This window comes from Muscardinus avellanarius (assembly GCF_963383645.1).
Source record: "Muscardinus avellanarius genome assembly, chromosome: 6".
NCBI lineage: Eukaryota > Metazoa > Chordata > Mammalia > Rodentia > Gliridae > Muscardinus > Muscardinus avellanarius.
In genome coordinates this window covers 138,219,256-138,242,185 of record NC_137791.1, presented here as the reverse complement: position 1 = coordinate 138,242,185, position 22,930 = coordinate 138,219,256, and the positions used below count along the sequence as shown (strand labels likewise).

General features: G+C 56.1%; 2 protein-coding genes across 10 annotated transcripts in view; one reads left to right on the top strand and one right to left on the bottom strand.

Annotated features, from left to right (window-relative positions):
* Positions 1–17,023, top strand: part of ADD1 (adducin 1) — a gene marked incomplete at both ends in the record, with an annotated part of 48,855 nt that extends 31,832 nt beyond the window's left edge. The window contains 7 exons of one of the 9 annotated variants that reach the window (XM_080697876.1): positions 2,227–2,571; positions 4,919–5,020; positions 5,660–5,749; positions 6,395–6,487; positions 11,546–11,702; positions 14,862–14,971; positions 16,691–17,023. In XM_080697876.1, coding sequence (XP_080554002.1) covers positions 2,227–2,571; positions 4,919–5,020; positions 5,660–5,749; positions 6,395–6,487; positions 11,546–11,702; positions 14,862–14,971; positions 16,691–17,023 — 1,230 coding nt within the window. Of the gene's footprint in view, positions 1–2,226; positions 2,572–4,918; positions 5,021–5,659; positions 5,750–6,394; positions 6,488–11,545; positions 11,703–14,861; positions 14,972–15,428; positions 15,467–16,679 lie in introns of those variants that run through there. The other 8 variants (XM_080697870.1, XM_080697868.1, XM_080697874.1 and 5 more) reach the window with 8 other exon arrangements.
* A 2,287-nt stretch (positions 17,024–19,310) lies between these two features.
* Positions 19,311–21,746, bottom strand: MFSD10 (major facilitator superfamily domain containing 10; the record flags this gene model as incomplete). Its single annotated transcript, XM_080697292.1, has 12 exons — positions 19,311–19,426; positions 19,520–19,609; positions 19,686–19,733; positions 19,813–19,903; positions 19,984–20,092; positions 20,170–20,281; positions 20,374–20,482; positions 20,660–20,821; positions 20,890–21,048; positions 21,169–21,272; positions 21,408–21,504; positions 21,579–21,746. The coding sequence occupies 12 exons, from the start codon at positions 21,744–21,746 to the stop codon at positions 19,311–19,313; spliced, it is 1,365 nt and encodes a 454-aa protein (XP_080553418.1).
* Between the last annotated feature and the right edge of the window lie 1,184 nt (positions 21,747–22,930).

Below are 22,930 nucleotides of genomic sequence, written 5' to 3'. Positions count from 1 at the left end.
ATGGCGGTTTGCAGACAGCCTCAGCTACTTAGTGAGGCCCTCTACAACTCAGTGAGACCCTGTTTCAAAATAAGAATAAAAAATAGGGCAGGGGGTGTAGCTTGGAGGTTGAATGCCACTGGGGTTTCACCCCCAGACCCCCCCCCCGACACAAAAAAGGTGGGGTGTGTAATTTAGTTGTAGAATACCCCTGAGTTCAGCCCCCAGTTTGTATGCATGTGTCTGTCTGTCTGTCTCTCTCTCTCTCTCAAAATAAGTAATGCCCAGTGGAGTGGCACATGTCTCTAATCTCAGTACGTGGGAAGCTGAGACAGGAGGATCACAAGTTTGAAGCTAGCCTCCGAAATTTAGTGAGACCCTGTTTCTTTTACTTTTATTATTTTTATTATTTTTTAATTTTTTGTGGTGTTGGGTTTCCTGGAAGCCCTTCTACCTCTGGGCTACACTTCCAGGGCTATTTTTTATATTTTTATTTGGAAACAGGGTCTCTTAAGCCAGCGCGGCTGGCTTTGAACCTGCGCGATCCTCCTGTCTCCACCTTCCAAGCGTGGGGATTACAAGTGTGCGCCACCACGCTCGGCGCATGAGACTCTATTTCTAACTAAAAGAATAAAAAGTCTGGAGGTATAGCTCAGAGGTAGAATGTCCCTAGGTTCAATCTCCAGTAGCAAAAATAAACAAATAATAAAAACTATTAGTTGACTAGTATAACCTGTGCAGCAGTCAGCAGCATATTATCCCTGTTTTTTCAGTTTTAACTTTTTGATGAACTATAATAAATGGGAGAATGTACATATTCAGTTAGTTAAATTTTAAAACTGTTGTGGTCAGGTGTGGTGGGGCATGCCTGTAATCTCAGTGTGCGGAAGACTGCATACTGAGGATAGAAGACTGCATATAGGAGGATTGCAGGTTTCTGGTCAGTCTCAACAACCTAGCGAGGCCATTTTAAAGTAAAAAATACAGCTGTGTGTGGTGGCGCACACTTGTAATCCCGGAAGTCGGGAGGCTGAGACAGGAGGATCACAGATTGGCAGCCAGCCTCGGCAATTTAGCGAGTCCCTTCTCAATTTAGTGAGACCTCATTTCAAAATAAAAGAATAAAATAGTGCTGGGGGTGCAGCTCTCAGAGGTAGAATGTCCCTTGGATCAATCTCCAGTACTAAAAAAGTCAAAACAAAAACTTACAAATTGTTTTTTTTTTTTTTTTTTTTTTTTTTTGCGGGTCTTGGAACGGAACCCAGGGGAATTCGACCTCCGAGCTACACCCCCTGCCCTATTTTTTTTTTTATTCTTATTTTGGAACCGGGTCTCACTGAGTTGCAGAGGGGCTCACTAAGTAGCTGAGGCTGTGTGCGAACTGCGATTCTCTGGTCTCAGCCTCTTGAATGCTGGGATTACAAGTATGTGCCACCACACCCGGCTCCAAAAATTTTTTTTTTTTTAAATTTTAAAGCTAAATCACCATTTAGCCAGCATCCAGACAAAAACAGTAACATAGGAATCTCAGAAGCTCCCTTTAAGTCAATACCCAGGCTAGTGACCACCGCCCTGTCCCTGACCGCAGTAATAGTTCCTATCTCTGTTATACTTTTCATCAGGGCCCATCTTGTGTGCATCCCCGTTGGGTTTCTTTCTTCAGTATGGTCTCTGGGAGGGTCACGCATTGCTGCAGTTGGTTGCAGAGCTCTCTCATTGCTGTACCTAGTCTTTTGTACAACTATTCCAGATTGCACACTCCCTACTACTATTTTTTCTTTTTCTTTTTGGTGTGTGTGTATGTATGTGTGTGTGTTTGGGACTGGGGATTGAACCCAGGGGTGTTACCTCTGGGTTATATCACAGCCCTATTTTATTTTCTAGGTTGGAGCAGGGTCTAAGTCGCTGCTGAAGGCCTCGCTAAATTGTTGAGGCTAACTTTGAACTCGCTGTCCTCCTGTCTCAGCCTCCTGTGCACGGGGGTTCGGGGCGTGCGCCGCCACCGCCCAGTGTTCCCTTGGTGTATTTTCGGGTTGTTTCCAGTTTGCTGTGTCGGTGGCGCCTCAGCCAGCAAATGTGTCTTGGTGAGCACACCTGTGCTCCTGTTGGCGTGTCTCAGGAGTGGGGTTGAGGACTTGTGGGGTACCTGTCTGCTCCGCTTTATAAATTTTCCACCCAGCTTTCCAGAGCGAAGCCCTGCTTTGTAATCTGGCATACTGATGGCCTTGCTCTTTCTTTGGACTGCAGGGCTACAGAACTGGCTACCCTTACCGATACCCTGCTCTGAGAGAGAAGTCCAAAAAGCACAGCGACGTGGAGGTGCCTGCCAGTGTCACGGGCTACTCCTTTGCTAGTGACGGGGATTCGGGCACTTGCTCCCCTCTCAGACACAGTTTTCAGAAGCAGCAGCGAGAGAAGACAAGATGGCTGAACTCTGGCCGGGGTGATGAAGCTTCTGAGGAAGGGCAGAGCGGAAGCAGCCCCAAGTCGAAGACTAAGGTGTGGACGAACATTACACACGATCACGTGAAACCCTTGCTGCAGTCTCTCTCGTCCGGTGTCTGCGTGCCAAGCTGTATTACCAACTGCTTGGTCTGTGCCTACCTTACTGTTCATAGTTAGATGACGTAGAGCAAGTGGGCAGCTGGGGCTTCAGAGGCTTTGGGACCCGGCCCTCTGACCCAGATTAACAGACCTTTCCTTGATAACTCGCCTCTCTTCTGAGCTGAAGTCCCCTTAATGCCCTCGCTAAAACTTAAGTAGTACCCTCTGCTTGAAACTGCTTAAGGTGTAATATACCTCCTCAGTAATCCTGGCATAACCTGACTCCACACGTAGCAACAGTACTAAAGAACTTACGTGCATTAACCTAAGAGCAGGAGCCCTCATTGAGCTCGCTTTTGTCCGAGGACTCTGCGTGCTCCCGAGCAGAGGTAGTTGTCACTGCCCGGCTCTCGGTGTTGCGAGCTCCGGTGGTTTCGACCCCAGAGCTGCTTTGTCTAGCGCTTCCTTAAGCAGTTTCCCTCGTGGCTCACAGGCCTGGTCTTCGTCACCCTCCCCCTCTCGGCCTTGCCCCCTGCCCTTTGTCCCAAAGCCTCGGAAGGCTATGCCAGCTGCCCTTGCATGGACTGTTGCATGTGAGTAGACGGCCATGGTGGTGAGTCTCCCGACTCCTGTGGGTGCGGCATGACCCAGGTGCAGCGCAGGCCTCTGCAGGCGCCAGCGACACGCGGCCCCGGAAGGTGCCCTGGACGTTCCTCTGAGGAGGGGTTTTTCCTCTCCCGTAGGCCAGCCTTTGAGTCTGTGTGGCTCTGTGCTAACATGTAGGAGAGGCCCACGTCAAAAGCCCTGGAGGGGTCCCTTGTGGGGCGCGGCCGGGACAGAGCTGTGTGCGAAGGCTCGCAGGAGCTCAGCCGCCCCATGACCCACGAGGGGAGCAGTCCAGCACAGAGCTCCTCTGCCTTATCACGGTGCTTTTGCTTTCCAAGTGTTTATATTTAGAAGGAGGCTTTGTCTTCTGGGTGGTCCTGGTGTTTCCTGTTCACGCGGTTGGTGGGAGGCGCTGGCTCCTGAGCAGCTGTGGCGCGTGGGGCTGCGAGTCTGGGCTCGGCATGGTGGCACTCTCCTGCCTGCCCCTTTTCTTCACTCATTTGACTGTTGAGGAGAGTGGCCCTTAAGAACAGAACCCCTTTCTGCTGTGCTGCTCGCACCCTGCACTTGCCTGAGTCTTTTCAGAGGGCGCAGGCCCTAGCAGCTTTAAGCTGTCTGTTAGGCTGAGAAAACCAAGTCGCTGAGCATTTGAGTCAACGTATGCGTTGAAGGGTCCTTATTCAGTTTTTACATTTGTTTCTTACGGTTCTGGAGTAATACAATTATATGCAGTGTTCCCAGGTTGGTATATTTTAATTTATAATAATTTTTGTTAACTTTTCAAATGTGTTCAAGCTTCTGAGGTGGCTGTTTTAATGTTTTGACTAAAAATTATTCTTAATAAAACGCTGGAGTTGTTTCTGTCTGAGAAGATACCCATCAGTGAGTACCCAGCTCCATGCCCATTCCACACTTCCCCGCAGTGGCGCAGCATTTGATGGTTTTGTTGCTTCTTTTAATATGGTTTATGGCTATTTTATTGCCTCTTCAAAAATATTCTGAAAGGCACAGCATTTGCTAAGATGGCTTGTTTTAATGTTCAGTGCCTAGTCGTGCCTTAGAATTAGAATTTGCCTGAATACCTTCTGTTTGGAGATCCAAAAGAACGCCCGTTATGCGGAAGGCGCAGCGCGCTGGCCGTGTGCACTGATGCTAAAACAGCCGTACGGCTCATGAAGTGCTACAGGTCTGGGGTGTTCTGGTAACACTCAAGAATTTAAGTGATGTAAGCTATTTGACATCACCAAGCTCTTCTAACAGGTAGCTGCTGTATAATGGCTATTACGGTAACTTTCTTGGGTTGAAATCACATGTAAGCGGTGCATTCCAATGCTGTCGTTATTTTGATGCAAAGCTTTGGTGGTGCCCACTCTTGCCTCAGAGCTCAGCCTCTCGCCCTCCCGTGGGTAGTGGCATCACATTGCTTCTCACGATCTGTCATCTCACGCTTCCAGTTGGCTTTGGTGTTGGGTGACTCTCAGGGCGGTGGACCAATGGCCTCTGAGGGGCCTGCCCGGCTGCTTGCCAGCCACGCCATGCCTGGTGTCAGCGGGGCTCTCCAGGTGCCCTGCCCAGCAGCCATGCCTTCGGCTCCCAGCAATCACTGGCTTTCACGTGGCCACATCCCACTCCCGTGCTGACCTCAGAGTGACCCAGGAAACGTGGCCATTGGTCCAGCCCTCTGTGACGTTCAGTGCATGACCGATGTGAGGTCAGTGGGCAGATTGGATGCTGTGTGTCGTGTTTTGTTGTCATGATTCTGACTTTCCACCTGTTCTTGATATTACAGTGGACTAAAGAGGATGGACATAGGACTTCCGCCTCTGCCGTCCCTAGCCTGTTTGTCCCATTGAACACTAACCCAAAAGAGGTGCAGGAGATGAGGAACAAGGTGCGTCCGCCGTCGTCCACGCAGGCTCCAGGCTGGGAGGGAGCCAGCTGCTTAGGGCTGGAGGGTGTGCTTGCTGCCAGCGGAAGCCACCCGCGGCCCCCTCGGGGAGCTGGAGCTGGCCCCTTCACCGCCGCTCCTCCACCAGTCATGTGAAGCGCGAGCAGCAGGCGCTCTGGGCCGGGTGCCTCTTAGCGGACGCTTGCTCGGCAGCAGGTGAAGTGGAAGCCACAAAGCCCGGCCCTTAAGAGCAGCAGCTGGCCTGCCCTCAGGGCTCACTCATAGGTGTGCACAGTATTTGCTGTGTCAGAACGTGAGCTGCGTTGGTGCTCAGTGTCACTCGAAGGTGGGTGCCCAGCAAATACCCCACCAAGGTCCTGAGTACAGATCCTGAGGCTCCAAGCCTGGCCAGAGCTGTATGGAAGGTGTCGGCCTGGGCAATAGTCGCTCCATCCCTGCAGGCCCACACACAAGCTGATGGGCCAAGGCATCGTGCAGCTGCACCCTGGGTGGCCCTGCCACTGTGGGCCGGGCAGAGCAGAGCAGAGCGGAGGACAGCTCGCGCATGGCTCAGGCCCAGGTGCACAGGCCGTGCGCTTCTCTGTACTGTTGACATGTGTTTCTGCTTCTTCCCATCCTCAGATCCGAGAGCAGAACTTACAGGACATTAAGACGGCTGGCCCTCAGTCCCAGGTTTTGTGTGGTGTAGTGATGGACAGGAGCCTCGTCCAGGTGAGAGCTCAGAATGTCTTCGTGGTTAGTGGGTGGTGACTCCAAAGTTGTTCATAACTTGGGAGAGGACTTGAGGTAAGTATAGGCAGCCTGTTATCTCTGATAAAAACCTCCATGATAAGGAGTAGCCCAGCCACTTTCCTGAGTTCCAGACCAAGCAGAAGCATGGCGAGGGCTGTGCCCACCCGCCTCCGCCCCTCCCCGTGGTGCATGCACCTGTGGGTCGCACGTGCTGCTGGCTTCGGGCTGGGTGTGCCTGTGTCAGCGTGTGCTGAGTGCAGGGGCAGACCTTGGACCTGTACGTACTCATGTCTGCGACCAAGTGCTGCTTGGGGTGCAGAGGGTGGGTCCCTATAAATGTCCACATTTATGTGCATTTCTGTGATGTAACCACCCAGTGGCACACTGGGTAAGTAGTTATCTCTGCGTATAAGATGCCATCCGACGTTTCAAGTCCGACTCAGCAGGGTAGGTGGTGGTGGTAGCGTGAGCTTGGCCGGCTCTGGCCTGGTCGTGTCGTGTCTGCTCGTGCCGCTGTCGTCACCGCTCTCTGCTGCATGCTCTCGGCTGGCTTTGTCCCGTGCTCTTGGCTGGTGTTTCTAGGCTGGGCCTGGTGTGCTCTGATGACTCAGTTTACTGTTGCAGGACGCACCCCTCTCTGACTGTACGGAGACTATCGAAGGGCTCGAGCTTACAGAGCAGACCTTTAGTCCCGCTAAATCTCTGTCTTTTAGAAAGGTACTCACTGCCCTGCCGCGGTGCTCTTCCTCCTCCCTGCCATCCGCCCTTCCCTGCCTCCCCTTCAGACGTTGTCCTTGTTAATGGGAGTAGCTTGCAAGGGACCTTTAAATCATCCGTGAGGTTTTAGAGGTTCTGTTTTGCCTACTCTGTTCTTTAAAATATTGGTATAAGGTATTTTAACAGATCTCACCGTTGTAAATGATTGCCGAGGCATGGCCATTCGGCGGGCCGTGGCACATCACTGAAGTTGCGCATGGGGCTTTGGCTCGTGCGCGCCCTTGGGCTTCGGGGTTACCCTCCACGAGGTGCCCACTGCAGCGGCGCCTTGCACTGTGCTGGCTGCGGCTCCCGCGTCTTTCTCCCTTGCTTGCTCATCTTGACCACAGCAGCCAGAGGTTGTATCCTGAATGATGTCATTTCAGAGGGATGGGAAGTAAAAACAAGATGGGCTTTGGTAAAAATATCTTGCACTTACTTATCCCTTTAAAAATACCAAGGTAATTATATTTTAATACTGCAGGGGAGAGAGACTTAAGAAGATCTGAAACCTCAAGTTGTCATTACTCTGTGTGCATGTTTAGTGGGTGGAAGATCTGGCCAGGGGAAGGAAACCTTCCCTGAGCTCTTGGGTCCTCGTGTAGGGCGTGGTGCCGGGGCCAGGGGCTGAGCCCTCGGCGTTTGCCCTCTGTTCAGAGGACGTTTCCAGTGGATCTCTCCTTTACCTTCGGTGAGATGCAAGCAGCCTTTGAGTGGGGTCCCAGCTGCCAGGCCTCGTCCAAGCCTCAGTGCTGTCTGGAATCTGAATACTTGTTTTGATTCAGAAGGCCCTGATTTCGCTGCCCTTTGAGTGGGGTCCCAGCTGCCAGGCCTCGTCCAAGCCTCAGTGCTGTCTGGAATCTGCATACTTGTTTTGATTCAGAAGGCCCTGATTTCGCTGTCCTTTGAGTTTACTTCCAGCAACCATTTGTGAATTCCTCAGCAAAGGGAAAATGCTGCATTCCTTCCCTGTCGATTGGTTTTTCGTGTTGGTGCTTTGGGCCGTAGGCTGTGGTCGTCTTGTTGGCCTAGACGGTCTCGGGTGTGCTGGCACATGGGGTCCATGAGTGTGGGTGGCGTGCGCCCAGAGTGGGGTCCTTTAGCGTTGTGGGCCACAGCAGTCGGGACAGTCATTGCTGCGCTGCCCCGGCGCTGGAGTGCGTTTCATAGTTTTACTGGGGAGGCGGCCAGGCCGGGCCACCTGCATCACGGTGCGGTTTTGTCTGGTCCATCCTGCAGTTAGAGCTTGGTCTGCTCCGCCCCAGCAGTCTTCACACGTGCGTGTGTGTCACCGTGTGTGTCACCGTCATCTGGGGAGCTTCATGATTAGATGCAGAGTCTCCACAGTCTGAACACACACTCTTTTTTTGTTTGTGGTTCTGGGGATTGAACTCAAAGGCATTCTACATGCCACACTTCCAGTCTATTTTATTTTTATTTTGAAACAGGGTCTCACTAGGTTGATGAGAGTCTCACTACTTGCGGAGGCTGTTAAGATCCTCTTATCTTAGACTAAATATTTGGATTACAAGCATGTGCCACCTCGCCTGGCTGAACACATGTTGCCTCCCTCGTGCATGAACTTGGCAGAGCACACTAGCCTGGGCTGACCCCAGTTGAAGACATGCTGACTTCCTGTATATACATTTTTTTCTCTTTTTCCCTCCTTCCCTTTTTGGGGTGCTGGGGACTGAACCCCAGGGCCTTGCACATGCAAGGCAAGTGCTCTACCACTGAGCTATGTACACCTCCAGCTTATACATAAATTCCTATTCTAGCTTTTTATTCTTTGGGGGGATTGAGGATTGAACCCAGGGACATTCTACTTCAGAGCTACACTCCCAGCCCTTTTTATTTTGAAACAGGGTTTCATTAAGTTGCTGAAGCTGCCTGGAACTTGTGATCTTCCTTTGGCCTCCCAAGTACTGGGATTACAGGCGTGCGCCACCACACCCAAGCTAGATTTTTGCTTTTTTTCCACCCTGTTTCTGAAATATGCGCTTGCATTTTGACCTTACTTCCACCCTATTTTTTTTCTTCCTCAGTACTGGGGATGTAACCCAGGAGCATTCTACCTCCAAGCTACACCCTATTTTTTATTCTTTGTTTTGAAACAGGGTCTCACTGAGTTGCAGAGGGCCTCACTAAGCAGCTGAGGCTGGCTGCGAACTGGGATCCTCCTGTCTCAGCCTCTCAAGTGTTGGGATTACAGTGTGTACCACCGTGCTCAGCTACCCCTTCTCATTTTTATTATGAGAATGTGCTCTCATGCTGTGATGTCCTTCACTGGGCTGTTACTTTATTCCCCTTCTTTATATGTGAACCTCATCATACAGACGGGATTGCTTCTTTTGGAATGAGGTACTGCTAGCTGGCAAGTTGGGTTACCTTTTGCCAAGGGAAAAGGACCGTGTTGTAAAGGCCCCATGAGGCGAATGGGAAGACTAGCTTGGCTTTTGAGCACCTGAGGGCAGCTGTTTGGCATTTAGTCAGCAATGTCTCTCCCTCCGATTTCCCCCACAGCATGGGTGGCCTCCCACAGCGGGGGGCAGGCAGCCGCCAGCCGGGAGAGGAGCACTCTACCATGTGTAGGCTCTGCCAGCCCCAGCTCTCACACACCCAGCACAGGCTCCTTTTGCCACCTGTGGACTTGCTGCACACGGGTGCCGGGTTGGAGGAAGGCGTGAGGGTCTGGCCCCGCCGTCCAGCCAGGGACGTGGCGTGGTGTGAGCCTCCCTGTCTGCGCACCTCACTGGGGCTGCGCCTTCGTGCTGCATGGGAGCCTGTGGAACGCCCCTCTCCGGGACTCACATTGGCCTGGTCATGAGCATCCATGTGTGCATTCAGATCTGCCCTGCTCTTCAGAGATGAAGATCTGATGCTCTAGCCCAGCTGTGTACACAGCTTTAGGAAATAGCCTGGATCAAGTACAGGAGTAGTTATGGGGCCTCTGGTTTGCTTGGAGTCCTTGTTAGGTGACCTGGAGTGAGCAAAGTCCCATAGCCCCCATGCAGCCAGCCGTCCCGTGTCCCGATTCTCAGCCTGGGCTGCTGCCCAAGCCTAGTTCTGTCCTGTCTCCAGCACCACTGTTTCCCTCCTCTGCTGCAGCGTCTCTTCATAGCTGGCCTTGACAGCAGCGCTGAGCAGGGATCTCTAGGAGGGAGCCCTCTGCCAGTGGAGGGGACCTGCATTGAAACTTTGAACAAGGGCTTTCTCAGTGGAAGCGGTTCTTGATAGTTACTCCTTTACGGATTTTGGCCATTTGATTTAAATGAGTTTGTTTAAAACATGTCTCTGACCTCAGATCACCTTCTTGCTTTATTGGCAGTGGTATCGGGTTGCAGGCCCTCCTGGCAGAGTGCCACCACCTGTAGAATGTTGTTTGAAGGGATCTTGGCGCTTGGCAGCCCAGGAGGCTCCTCTTGCCAGTAGTAGCCCTGAGGCACTGGACAGGAAGTGCTTGTCTCAGCCGGAGCTAACCAGCGGTGGACAGAGATTCAGTCTGCTGTCCTGCATGGCAGGACTGCTTCTAAGTGAGAAGCGAACTGACCCCTTCCAGCAGGGCCTTCCTTCTCCCGGGGCCTGATCCACTGGTCAGCCGTTCTCCTCCAGATACCCTGTACGCAGCATACCGGGCAGTGTGCACTCCGCCCAGGCTCGCCCAGGGCCCGGGCCTGGCCCCCGTGGGCTGACCTCCCAGGAGCTGGTCCCGCAGGACGCTGTCCACATCGGGCGTTTGCCATAACGAGTGACCACGGAGGCCCCGGCCTGGCGGCCGAGTGACTTAGCTCCTGCTGCTGTTTCCCTTGGTTTGTGGGGCGGGTGTGAGGAGTGTGCACGTGTGAGCTGATGTTCTCAGAAGGCCTTCGGAGCGCGTGAGGGCCATTCTCCTCCCCAGGGCTGCGGGTAGGCCGCCTGCTGCACCTCTGCCCTCCACGTGGCCTCGGAGCTGCCAGGCCGCTCTGCTTGCTGGTGCTTTCGGGTTTTTTTTTTTTTTTTATGGTACTGGGGTTCCTGGAAGCCCTTCTACCTCTGGGCTACACTCCCAGACCTATTTTTTTTTTTTTTTTTTTGGAAACAGGGTCTCCTAAGCCAGCGGGCGCGGCTGGCTTCGAACCTGCGCGATCCTCCTGTCTCCGCCTCCCAAGCTCGGGGATTACAGGTGTGCTTTCGTTTTTAAACATTCTCACAAGTAGGTTGTGGTGGAGCATTGCTAATCCCAGCACTGGGGAGGCTGAGACAGGAGGATTGCAGGTTCATGGACAGACTTCTCCTTAACAAGGCCCTCCAAGGGCAGCTTAGGGAGACCCTGTTTCAAAAATAAAGAATAAAACAATAGGACTGGGGGTATAATTCGAAGGTAAAATGCCCTGGGTTCAATCCCCAATTCCACAAAAAGTAAGTAAGTAAATAAATAAATAGGTCGTGCTAGTGTGTAGCTCAGAGATAGAATGCCTGAATTCAGTACCCAGTACCTCCCCCCAAAAAGTCACAGATATCCAAATTCCTTAGGCAGACTCTGGTGTTTGGGGACACCTGTTTGCCCCTGGATGTTTCAGGTAGGTGTGAGGGCTGGTTGTGAGCTAGTGTGAGTCAAAAGGGCAGAGCTTAGCTGTGCTCTTAGAATAACAGCGAATCTGAGCATGCCTCACCCGTTTTGTATCCCAGGACATTTCCTGTGGCGTGAGTTGTGGGGAAAGGAGCCCCGTGGCCAGTGACAGCTGCCGCCCTCGTGCCCTGGGCGGTGGGCAGGTGGCCCGTGTGGGGTGGTCTTTGCTCATGGCTCTGCTCATGGTCTGCATGGTGGGTTGCCTTGACGCTGATGGCAGTGGGCGGCTTCTTTTCCTGTTACATGTTCTGCTGCATCAACCCATGCTTCCTTCTCTCCCGCGAAGGCTGAGCTCCGAGTGCGTCTGGGGGGTCTTCCTGGAAAGCCTCCCTGCCCTGCCTGCAGCCTGCCTGGGAGGAGGGAAGCCGCGCCAGCCAGGCTTCTGCAGACCGTGGCTCTTCTGTCCACAGGGGGAGCTGGTGACGGCCTCCAAGGCCATCATTGAGAAGGAGTACCAGCCACACGTCATCGTGAGCACCACAGGCCCCAACCCCTTCAACACGCTCACGGACCGCGAGCTGGAGGAGTACCGCAGGGAGGTGGAGCGCAAGCAGAAGGGCCCCGAAGGTGAGCGCTCTGGTGAACGCAGGGACTCCCGTGGGAAGCGCAGGCTTTGTTCTGCCTGAGCGCGACTTGGCACACCCTTTCAGCCTAGTCCTCTGGGCCAGAGCTGAAGGAATTGCAGGACCAAGCACTGGGGAATGGTGCTGGGCAGGGAGGGACGCGGGAGGAGGCGGGGGCACCCAGAGCTGCACGGTGCCTCCTGCACGGCCAGCCCGCAGAGGCCCTCAGCCAGGGGTGTACCCTCAGCCAGGCCGTCCTGCCTCTGAAGGGCGCTGGGCATGCTCTGCGGAGTTTCTGTGCATGGAGTGATCATAACATTCACAGAAGAATTCACTCCCTTGGATTAGTTAGGGGAGAGGCCAGCCTCTGTGATATTTTAGTTATCTTTCTCCATGTGCAATGTTTCTGCCAGTGTTCCACTGAGAAGAGGCCTTCCTTTGTGGTAGGATTCGTTAACAGTAACTGTTCCTGAGCAGTCGCGTTGCTGCGCCAGGCACATGCTGAATGTCATCTCCTCCTGAAGGAACCCCGAGACAAGGAGAACAAGGCAGCGTGAGCAGGCCCCACACAGGACGGCCCGTACGCTCCCGAGTGTGAGGCTTCCTGGTGGCCTCCGTCAGATGGTGCTCTGAACACCCTCATTTCCACTGTATTTACAGCTGGGGGTTTCTGATCCCCCCCCCCACCGCCGCCATCCATAAACCCTGAAGGTCTCCCCATGCCAAGATATCATGGGCTTTGGGTTAGAGTGGTACATTCCCAGGACATACTGAGAAGGACATGCTGGCCTAGCCTGTTTTTCTCCTGGTAACTTACTGATAAAGATGGTCATGATTTTGTGAATAGTGATCAGAAAATTTCATCACAAGTGAAAATAAATAGAACTAAGCTTCAAGCTGGGCGTGGTGGCGCATACTTGTGATCCTAGCATTCGGGAAAGAGGCTGAGACCAGGGGAAATTGTGGTTTCCGGACAGCCTCTGCTACCTAGCGAGGCCCTCCACAACTTAGTGAGACCCTGTTTCAAAATAAAGAATAAAAAAAAGTCGGGTGTGGTGGCACTTGGGAGGCTGAGACAGGATCGCACAGGTACAAAGCCAGCCTCAGCTAAGAGGCTCTCAGCAACTTAGTGAGACCTTGTTTCCAAATAAAGTATAAAATAGGTCTGGTAGTAGATCCCGTAGGTAGAAAAGCCCCTGGGTTCCACCCCCAGTACCCCCCCCCCAAAAAAAAAAAGATCCAAAATAAAGAATAAAAATATAGGGCAGGAAGCTGGATGTGGTGGCGCACGCTTGTAATCCCAGCATTCTGGAGGCTGAGCCAGGAGGTTCACGGTTCACAGACAGCCTCACCTACTTAGTGAAGCCCTTTGCAGCTCATTGAGACCCTGTTTCAAAATAAAGAATTAAATATAGGGCAGGTGATGTAGCTTGAAGGTAGAATGCCCCCTGGGTTTTATTCCCAGACCCGTTAAAAAAAAAAAGAACTAAGAAGCTTCAGAACATCAGGTATCAATGGCTTCCAAACTCCAGGTTTTGAAAAGTCGAGCCAGTGAGGGCTGAGGATGCAGCTCAGTGGCACAGCACTTGCCTAGCACGCATAGGGCCCTGGGTTTGAGTCCCAGCACCACCACCTTAAAAGAAAAAAACAAAAATAGAGCCAGAAGTTTTTGAGATCTAACAGAGAAGCAGGCCCAGACTGGATGCAGGGCCATGTGTGCAGGTAAGACTCGATCTGTCAAAGGCCAGCCCCTCTTCCTGGCTGACGGCATTTGTCCCGTCAGGGTGGCGCCTCTGGTAAGCAGCCGCAGTGCCTCACACTCAGGAAGGCACTTGTCTGGGAGAGTGGGATCTGAGATCAGAGGCCCTGGGGTGACACAGAAACTTTATTTTTTTATTTTTTGTGGTACGAGGGGTGGAACCCAGGGGCTTTCTACCCCTTGGCTAAACTCCCAGACCTATTTTATATTTTATTTGGAAACAGGGCCTCACTAAGTCTCTGAGGCTGGCTTCAAGCCTGCAAGATCCCCCTGTTTCAGCCTCCCAAGTGCTGGGATTACAAATATGCGTCACCATGCCAGGCTCGACACAGAAACTTTAAATGAAAGGACATTAAAGAGTTGGGGTAAGCCGGGCGTGGTGGTACAGTTTGTAATCCCCGCGCTTGGGAGGCCGAGACTGGAGGATCGCACAGGTTTGAAGCCAGCCTTGCTGGCTTAAGAGACCCTGTTTCCAAATAAATATAAAATAGGTGTGGGAGTGTAGCCCGGAGGTAGAAGGATTTCCAGGAACCCCAGTACCACCAAAAATAAAAAGAGTTGGGGTAATAGTGACATATATAGTAACATATATTTTTCCTAAATAAGATGTAAACTGGAAATTTTCTGATCCAGGGACCTACTTCCTGCATTTTTCCCTCTGGTTCTTACCAGCACATTTTACTTTAGGGAAAACAAAACCTGTTGCCATTGCCAAGTTTAAATTATTGATAGAAAATGCCTTATATAAGAAATTAAGACCAAAGTCATGCCAGTGTAATATCCTGAGAGGTGTTGAATCGGGGAGGGCTGAGGCCCCCAGGCCACTGGCTCCAAAGCGGACAGGCTGGGCTCATTGGACAGCCCTGGTAGATTCTCTTTGAATTAGGAGTAGATCTTAACTTTGTATCCAAAGTTGGTGACTCTTTCTGAAATTCAGATTGGCACCAGCCATAGTGGGCCCCTTCATCCTCCTCTCGCAGGAGCCATGGGCAGAGATGACCCGGGCCCTGACTCCTTGCTGGGCTGGAAGGCTGGTTAAGCTACTGCTGGAGACGCTAGCCAGCTTCGCGTTACCCCTGACAACGTACCTGATAGAAACAACTTACAGGGAGAAAGCGTTACTTTCGGCTCACAGGGAGGGGCTTCGTGCAGGGCTGGCTGGCGCCGTGGCTGTGGGCACGTGGTGGCAGGAGCGCGCGGTGCGTGGAGGCTGCGCATTGGCCAGGAAGCAGAGGGGGAAGGGCAGGCTCCCAGCAGTCCCTGGAGGGCGCGCCCCGGGCAGCATCCTCCACCAGCCACCTCCCCAAGGGTTTGCCACCTCAGGCCCGCCTCCAGCCTGGTCTGAGCCTTGGGGAGACTCCTGGACTCAAGCTCTGCACCTGTCCCCGCTCTGTGTGTCTGCAGACAGCCCGGATGAGACGGGAGAAGAGAAAGAACAGGGCGCTGCAGAGCAGTCTGCTGCCCCGCACACCCCTCCCAGCACCCCGGTCAAGCGTGAAGGTGAGCTCGCTCGGGTGGGGCCGGGGTGGCGGCCCCAGGTGGGAGGGCGCATGGCCTTGTGCAGTCTGCATTAAAACCAGTGCCTTACACAGCTCTGGAATGCTGGCCTTTCCCCGAGTCTCTGTCCTAGAAACCTAGAGCGCTGCAGGGACTGCCCAGCGTCACTGGCCGCGGCGGTCTTGCCCGCTGCCTGCATTCGTGTCGCCCTGTGTGTGCCGTAGGGCACCTGGTGCCGTCTGTGGCGTGTGGGTCGCGGAGGCGCCGTGTGCCCGTGCCCTCAACACCGCGCGCCTGTGGTGTGGGACCTGGCGCGTCTGTCCGTGGTCTCGTGCCTCATGTCTCCCGTGAAGCCTGTGGCTCCCTCCCCGTTGTCTACAAGAATGGCCCGGCCTTTCTTCCTGTGTAACCCGGTGGCTGTGACCGAATGCATAGATTCTCTCCTTGTGCTTTCTCTCTCGTGGCCGCTTGCAGCAGGAGGTGGATGTGCTAAAGAGTACCTGTTGCCCTAGTAAGTACCCGCGCCCCCTGCTCCTCCCCGCGCCCTGCGCTCTGCTCTGCCTCCTCCTGCTGCTGCTGTTTACTCAAAACAAAAGCCGGGCCCTCTGTTTGGCCTCCAGCTCAATGGCTTCTCTGGCGGTGGCCCCAGTGCTGTGTGCAGGGGCCAGGCCTCCTGGACCCTCTGCACACTGCTCAGAGCACGCTGGGCCTCAGCTCTGCCCCCTTTGAGGTCTCCAGATGGTGAGGTGGGGAGGCTTTGCCATGTCGGGTCAGAAGAGAGTGCAGATGGTTCCGCCAGGGTGGGTCTGTCACCTGGCGCACCAGTCGTCTGACCTGTGCCTCAGCCGGGCTGCTCCTCTGAAGCGGGCTGAAGAGCGAAGCCTGGTGCTTTTTAGGACCTGTAACTCATTGGTCAAATGAGCTCACCGAGGTGCCCGTCCTGGAGGGTGAGCTGCTGCAGCTTGTGCCTTGGGGTGCTGCGTGCCTGTGCCCGCAGCCCTCGCTCCTGCTGAGTGTGGCGTTGAATTAGGGCAGAGGTGCCCTCGGGCGCTCCTCCAGCCCCCGAAGTTACAGCAGCAAGTGTCCGGGGCCTGGACCCATCCGGCCAGGCCCTTCACACCTCCTTTGCGCTTAGCACAGCTGTGCCCCCTTCCAATGTTTGGCTTGGTTTTTAAATACTAAATGGTTTGGTGTTGCCTAACCTGCCGGCCGCTTGCAACTTTGTAGACTATTTAAAAATCCACACCCTGGTGTCCCCTGGGTCGGGGTAGAAACGTGCAGCTCCTGGAAACCAGCCCTGCTGTGTACTTCACAGGCTCTTGAGCTGTTCACAGCTTCACTTCAGCAGGGAGTAAATTCACAGCACACACAGGGTCTGCAAGGAACTCATGGTGCCCTGCTGGCTGCCTTGGGGAGACCAGGTGTGGTGGAACCAACTTTAGGTTTAATTTCAGGACGACTAGTACATAAACAGTATAGGACATTCTCAGCTGCTCAAGTGTAGGAGACTGGGGACTGAGGCCTGGCCCAGTCAGGTTTTGCCAACATGCTTTCCAGAAGGTGTTAGACTCCCCCTGAGAATGGATCTATATCTAGCCCTAAGGTAGAGAAGATACCATACCTTCTCACTCGGAGATAGCCCCGCGATAGCGGGAATGCAGCCTCTGCCGGGACCTCTCCTGCTCCAGAGGCCTGCGGGCCCTGACCTCTCCCACCCGCCCCCAGACCTTCCGCAGGAGCCCGCCTCGGGAGACGACAGTGACGCTGCCACCTTCAAGCCGACTCTCCCTGACCTGTCCCCCGATGAGCCTTCAGAAGCACTTGGCTTCTCCACCGTAGAGGAGGAGGAAGCCCACGGCCCCCCGAGCCCCACACAGACCCCCGCCTCCGCTGACCCCGAGCCGGCCTCCGCCCCCGTGGCTGAAGAGGCGGCCTCCCCAGCTGCTGAGGAGGGGTCTGCTGTGGACCCCAGCAGCGACGGGTCCCCAGGAAAGTCCCCATCCAAAAAGAAGAAGAAGTTCCGCACCCCTTCCTTCTTGAAGAAGAGCAAGAAGAAGAGTGACTCCTGAAGGCCCCGGCACAGCACTGTCCCGCAGAGCCCCATGCATCCTGTTTATGTCCTCTGTATAATGGAATGCAAAAAGCCAAGCCCTCCACGTAGGTAGAGCCCCTCATACCACCAGCCCCATGCTGAGCGGTGCACTGAGTATGCGCCGAGCCCCTCCCCAGCTGTCCCTGAGGCTCCCCCGTGGGAGGGGCCGACTCTGGGTTCTGGGGGCCTCCGCCCACATTCCTGTGCTTCCCCTCCCCCCAAGGCGGCTTCAGCCAGCATCGCCTGCTCCTGATCCCGCCTTCCTGCACACAGCCTCGCATGCCCCCTGGCCAGGGCACCAGGCCTGGTGGGTCCCTGTGGGCTGCCCGCAGGGACCCAGCAGCAGGCGGCCGTGCGCACCTGAGGCAGCGACCCTTCGCCAAAGCCAGATCCAGGAGCTTATCTTTTCGCAGGAGTCTCTGGATTCCTCTCCTCGGGATGGGATGCCAGGAGGGGAAGAGTCATTCCTAGAATTTCCTTTCAGCAGGTTTGCAATTTTGCCTACATACTGACTGAACAAACAGGCTACCTTTTGCTTTAGTTTTCTGGCGAGAGCTGGTGGCAGAGCAGCGGAGCGCTGTTTGCCTTTGTGGGGAGGTTTCGGAGCTGAGTGGTCTCTTCCCACTCAGTCTGAAAGATGCCTTGGTTTTGATAAAAAAATAAAAGCGAAGGAGCCGTCTGCCCTGCGGCCCCACTGACACGCGCCCTGCCAGCGGGCGTGGGTCTCCACTGACTCGCCCCGTGAGGCTTGAATCTTTGTGGTGGGGACTGGCGGGCAGCCAGCTGGAGCCCTCTGGCCGACCCTGGCCAGCAGTGGAAGGCCGTGGGGCTCTGGCAGAGCAGGCGCCAGCCTGGGGTTTGGGTCTTGTGCACAGGAGGGTGCGGGATCCCTCCCGGCGCCTGAGCTGGCCTGCGTGCTGTGCTGCAGTGGTCTGCGGCTCCCCGTCCCGGCCCCATCAGCCCCGGATTCCCCCTGTACCCCTCCTGCGTCCTTTCCTTTATCCCACATATGCAATGACTTTTAATTTTCACTTTTGTAGTCTAATTCTTTGTATTACAACATGAGATAGAGTTGCATATATGGACACAGACTTGGACAGGTTCTATACGTCCTTTCATTGTAACACGTTTTACTCACAAATAAACTCTTTAAGCAGTTTCCTTGTCTAACTCTGGGAAGAAGCTTTATATTTAATGTTTTTGTTCCCTCATAGTAGGATTTCCAAGTGTGTCTTATATTCCACAGGAAGAACCCCAAAATGTCCTTTCTAAAAGTGTTTGTTTTTTGCAGTACTAGAGATGGAACCCAGGGGCATTCTATCTCTGAGCTACACGCCCCAGCTGGTTTTATTATTTTGAAATAGTGTCTAAGTAGCTGAGGCTGGCCGTGAACCTGCGATCCTCCTGTCTCAGCCTCTCAAGTACTGGCACTATGCCTGGCTCTTTTTTTTTCTTTTTTTTTTTTTAATGGTGTCCCTGTGTTGCTCAGGTTGGCCTAAAGCAATCCTCCCGCCTCCTTTTTTTGGTACTGGGGATTGGACTCAGGGGCATTCTACCTCTGAGATGCATGCGCACTTTTTTTTTTTCCAGGTCTGGGGATGGAACCCAGGGGTATTCTACCTCTGAGATACAACCCCAGCCTATTTTTTATTCTTTATTTTGAAACAGGGTCCCTTACTGAGTTGCAAAGGGCTTAAGTAGTTGAGGCTCGATCCTCCTGTCTCAGCCTCCCAAAAGCTGGTCTTGCTAGGTTGCTGAGGGCTTCACTAAGTTGCTGAGGCTGGTCTCAAACCTGTAATCCTCCTGTCTCAGCCTCTCAAGTACTGGGATTACAGGTCACCCAGCACCTGACTAAAATGTTTCTTGATGCCCCCCTCCCCGTAGCTGTAGACTAGGGTGCCTTTCTGACCCAGCACCCTCCCTCTGTAGCTCCCTGGGAACTGACAGCATGGGGAGGGGCCGGACAGGGTGAGCACAGAGGCTCCCTGGTGGGCTCAGCATAGCAGCCTGGCAGGCAGACTTTACGGGAGGGTCCCCCGACCTTAGTGGGGGGGCCTGTGGGGGTGCTGGCTGGAGGCAGAGCTATCCTGGAGAAGAGCATCTGGTATAAAATAGCTGCTTTATTGGTCACCAAGAAGCCTGAGCAGTGGCCCATGTCTCTGACAAGAAAAATGATCAGAACCCTCGGTGGCCTTGGAGTCACTAGCCCGGCGGGCCTTGGAGTGTTGGGCAGCCCCCACTCGCTGCCTGGCCGGGCGGCTCAGCTACTGGGCCTTGAGCGAGGGCGCCGGGGGCTTGAGCTTCCGCAGGAGGACAGCGGGGAGCAGGAAGAGCCCCGCGCACACGCTGAAGCAGACCTGGGCTCCGGCCAGCCAGTACACTGTGGAGAGCCGTGGGTCAGGCCTACACGCCTGCTCCCCGGGCTCAGGACGGACAGGGCAAGAGCAGGCCGGGGGGCTGGAGGGGCCCTTACCTGAGGCAGCCACCATGGGCCCCACGGCCCTGGCCAGGGCCCCCAGGCTCCGCAGTGTGCCCATGACTGTGCCCTTCTGCCCGGGGGAGCCTGTGGGGAGAGGCTCGTCAGGTGCTGCCAGCCTCCTCCCATCCTTGGGGGACCTCGGTCAGGGCAGGGCTCTCACCGTAGCTGGCGACCACAGAGGACAGGCAGGGCACCACGACGGCAGCGGCTGGGGGGACATTGGGGACCCGTCAGCCCAGGGCACAGGTAGGCCTTCTCTCCAGCCCTGGTCCAGCGGGGCCACTCACCGAGAGAGTAGAGCAGCAGCCCCAGGCCCAGCAGCGGCAGCGAGCGCCCCCAGCCGATGAGGAGGAAGGCCGGCACCAGCAGCAGCATAGCCTGCAGCGGGCACAGTGGCCTCAGGACCAGCCTCCTGCCCACCAGAGCCCGGCCCGCCCCCAGCCCGGAGGAGCCCCTACCCGCTCTGCGGCTGCAACCTCCTGGCCAGGGCTGATCCGCCGGGCGTAGGTACCCTGGATGGTGGCCATGGTGAGGCCAATGAAGAAGAACATCTTGCCCTGTTGCAGGCTGGGAGGTCAAGGGTGAGAGTCCAGCCTCAGTCACAGGCCAGGGCCTGAAGCAAGGCTTCCCCAGGCGCAACTCACCTGCTGAACTGGAAGCGCTGGTGTGCAAGGAAGCTCAGTGTATATTCCAGGCCCGAGAACAGGAAGAGGTAGAGGAAGTAGGCCAGGCCCAGGCGGCGCAAGCTACGGAGCCCTGCAGGGCAGGGGAGGGTGAGTGGATGCTGGGTAGGGCCGGCAGCCTGGGGCACAGGCGCAGCAGGCAGCAGGCCAAGGGCGGCTCCTTACTGTCTCCAGCAGGCGGGTTCTGGCCGCGGGCCACAGCTGCGAAGTGGAGCAGGGCCACAGGGCTGAGCAGGTCTGCAGCAGCGCGGAAGCCCGGGGTGATGGAAGGCGCCTGTGGGAGGAAGTTGGAGCGGCCTGGCAGCTTAAGATGTCCTGCCCAGGCCTGCAGGAGGCAGCCCACTGGGGCTCTGGTGGGTGCACCTGCTGGGCCTCGGGCAGGACCTGAGAGGCTCTGAGGGGCAAGGGAGGGGCCCTGTACCCCGAGGAGGCCGGCCCAGCCCAGCCCTACCCGCTTCTCCGGGGGCAGCGTCTCTGGGAGGAAGCAGAAGATGAAGAGCAGGTCGGAGACTGCGAAGAGCAGGCTGAGCCAGGGCGCCATCTCCACTGCCAGGGAGGCGCCCAGCATGGGGCCCAGCGTGAAGGCCAGGGAGAAGGCCACTCCAATGACTGCCTGCGGAGAAGCCACTTGAGCTGGGCAGGGCGCCCGGGCCAGCCGCCCCCGGCCCCGCGCTCACTCACCATGCCCTGGCTGCGGGCCGTGGGCGAGCCCAGGTCGGCCACGATGGCTGTGGAGAGGCTCACGTTCCCCTTGCTGATGCCTCCTATCACCCTGGAGGCCAGGAAGGCCGCGAAGCTCCGAGAGGCCGCCCACACCGCGTAGGAGGCGGCCAGGCCCACCTGTGGGTCAGATCCAGGCAGGCCCTCAAGCGTGGCCACCGGGCCCCGAAGGCCCTGCGGCCACGCTTCCTCCTGCTGCCCGCTGCTCCCAGCCCGAGGGCACCTGGCTCCAGAGCGTACCAGGGACAGCAGCATCACTGGGCGCCTTCCCAGGGAGTCAGAGGCGGCCCCTGTGAGCGGCGCAGAGAGGAACTGCAGGAAGGAGAAGGCCGAGCCGATGAGACCTGAGGACAGAGGGCGGGTCACCAGGCTGCCCGGGCTGCCGGCTCCAGGGATGGTCACCGGGCTGCGGAGGACGCTTGGACTGAAAGGAGCGCAGAGTGGGCTGGGAAGGCCCCGTGGGCCGCGGCTGGGCGTACCTCCGAACAGCACGCTGTTGTACCTCTTCTCTGCTGGCATCCCGATGGCGGTGGCCAGCCAGTCCACCCCGCGCTGCCACGAGCCATAGAGGGGGTCCTGCGGGCGAGGGGCGCGGTGACTGCGGGTCCCTGCGGGCGGGTCCCCGCGGGAAGCCCCCCAGGCGGGCTCACGTGCGCGCGGCCGTGGCTCTCCAGCAGCCCGGGCAGCAGGGGCAGCAGCAGCGTGAAGGCCAGCAGGTCCAGCAGCAGGCCGAGGAAGAGCACGGCGACCACGCGGCGCGCGGGCTGCTGGCGGATGGGCGGCCGCGGGGTGCAGCCCGCGCCCCCGCCCCAGCCCATGCTGCGGGCCTGCCGAGGCCTGGGCCCGCCGCCGCGGAGACCGAGCGGGCGCCGGCGCTGCACCCGGCGCGGGCCCGCCCCGGACGTGGCCGCGCCCGCCCGCCTCTTCCGGCATGGCGGCGGCGGGGGCGGCCGGGCCGGTCGAGGCTGCCGTCCCCCGCCGCGCCCCCGGGGGCCTCGCGCACCGCCCCCCAGGAGCGGGCGCCCGCCGCCTTCCCGCCCTGCTGCGCCGGTCTGAGCGCGGGGCTCGGTTGGGAGCTTTGGCGGAAAGCGAAGGCTGCAGAGGCCGCTGGGACTCCATCTCCAGGCTGGCCGCGAGGTGCCAGCCCCGGCCTTGCGGGCTTGGCATGCTCGCCTGTCCGCACCGCCTGGGGCACCAGGTAAGAGGTAAGGTAGTGTACCTGGCCACGGCGCCCATGACAACCTTGGCTGGACCCAGGTGAGCCCCGAGGTACTGGGTGCTGGTCCTGTGCTCTCCTAAGGTAGAGCAGCGCACGGGGCACGGATGCTCTAGTCAGCTGAGGCCACCCCGGTGTCTCAGAGGCACCCACAACATGCACTCAGCGCTGCAGTGCTCCCATCGCGTCCGCGCCTGGATCCCCACCAGCCTTCGGCCAATGATCTCACACTCGCACCCCACCGTAGACTAGAAAACACGGCGGCAAGTGTAACGGTGACAGGGCTTCTTGTTCTTAGGAAAAATAGCCAGAACTATACTGCTTCAAGCTTAAGCAATTTTTATTATTACAAAGGTAGAAAGAAGGGACCGAACTATAAAGCACTGCGTCAGAGGGGGCGCAGTGGAACCGTGAAGGTTTTGAACATACAAGTTTTTATACAGATTCATTATCTCCCTCCCGCTTAACCAAGTCTCCTACCTCCCCTGCCCGCCGCAGGTGTGGCCCGGCCGTGATCTCAGGTGCAAGCCTGTTGTAAGGACCCACTTTCTCCCATCCTACTTGACCACTAGTCTTTTTACCTGCCCTGGCCGCCGCAGGTGGCCCGCCCATGCTCTCCTGTGCAAGCCACGATGTGTCACTTGGTTACGTCAGGGGTCAGATTGGTGTATGCCCCCTGATGAAGGCCTGTACCACCCTCCCACGTCCTTGGGGAGTTTTAGCCCTTTTCTATCTGCTAGAAGTTATTATGTAAACTTACCTTTGGAGTAAGGCAGCCTTGGACCA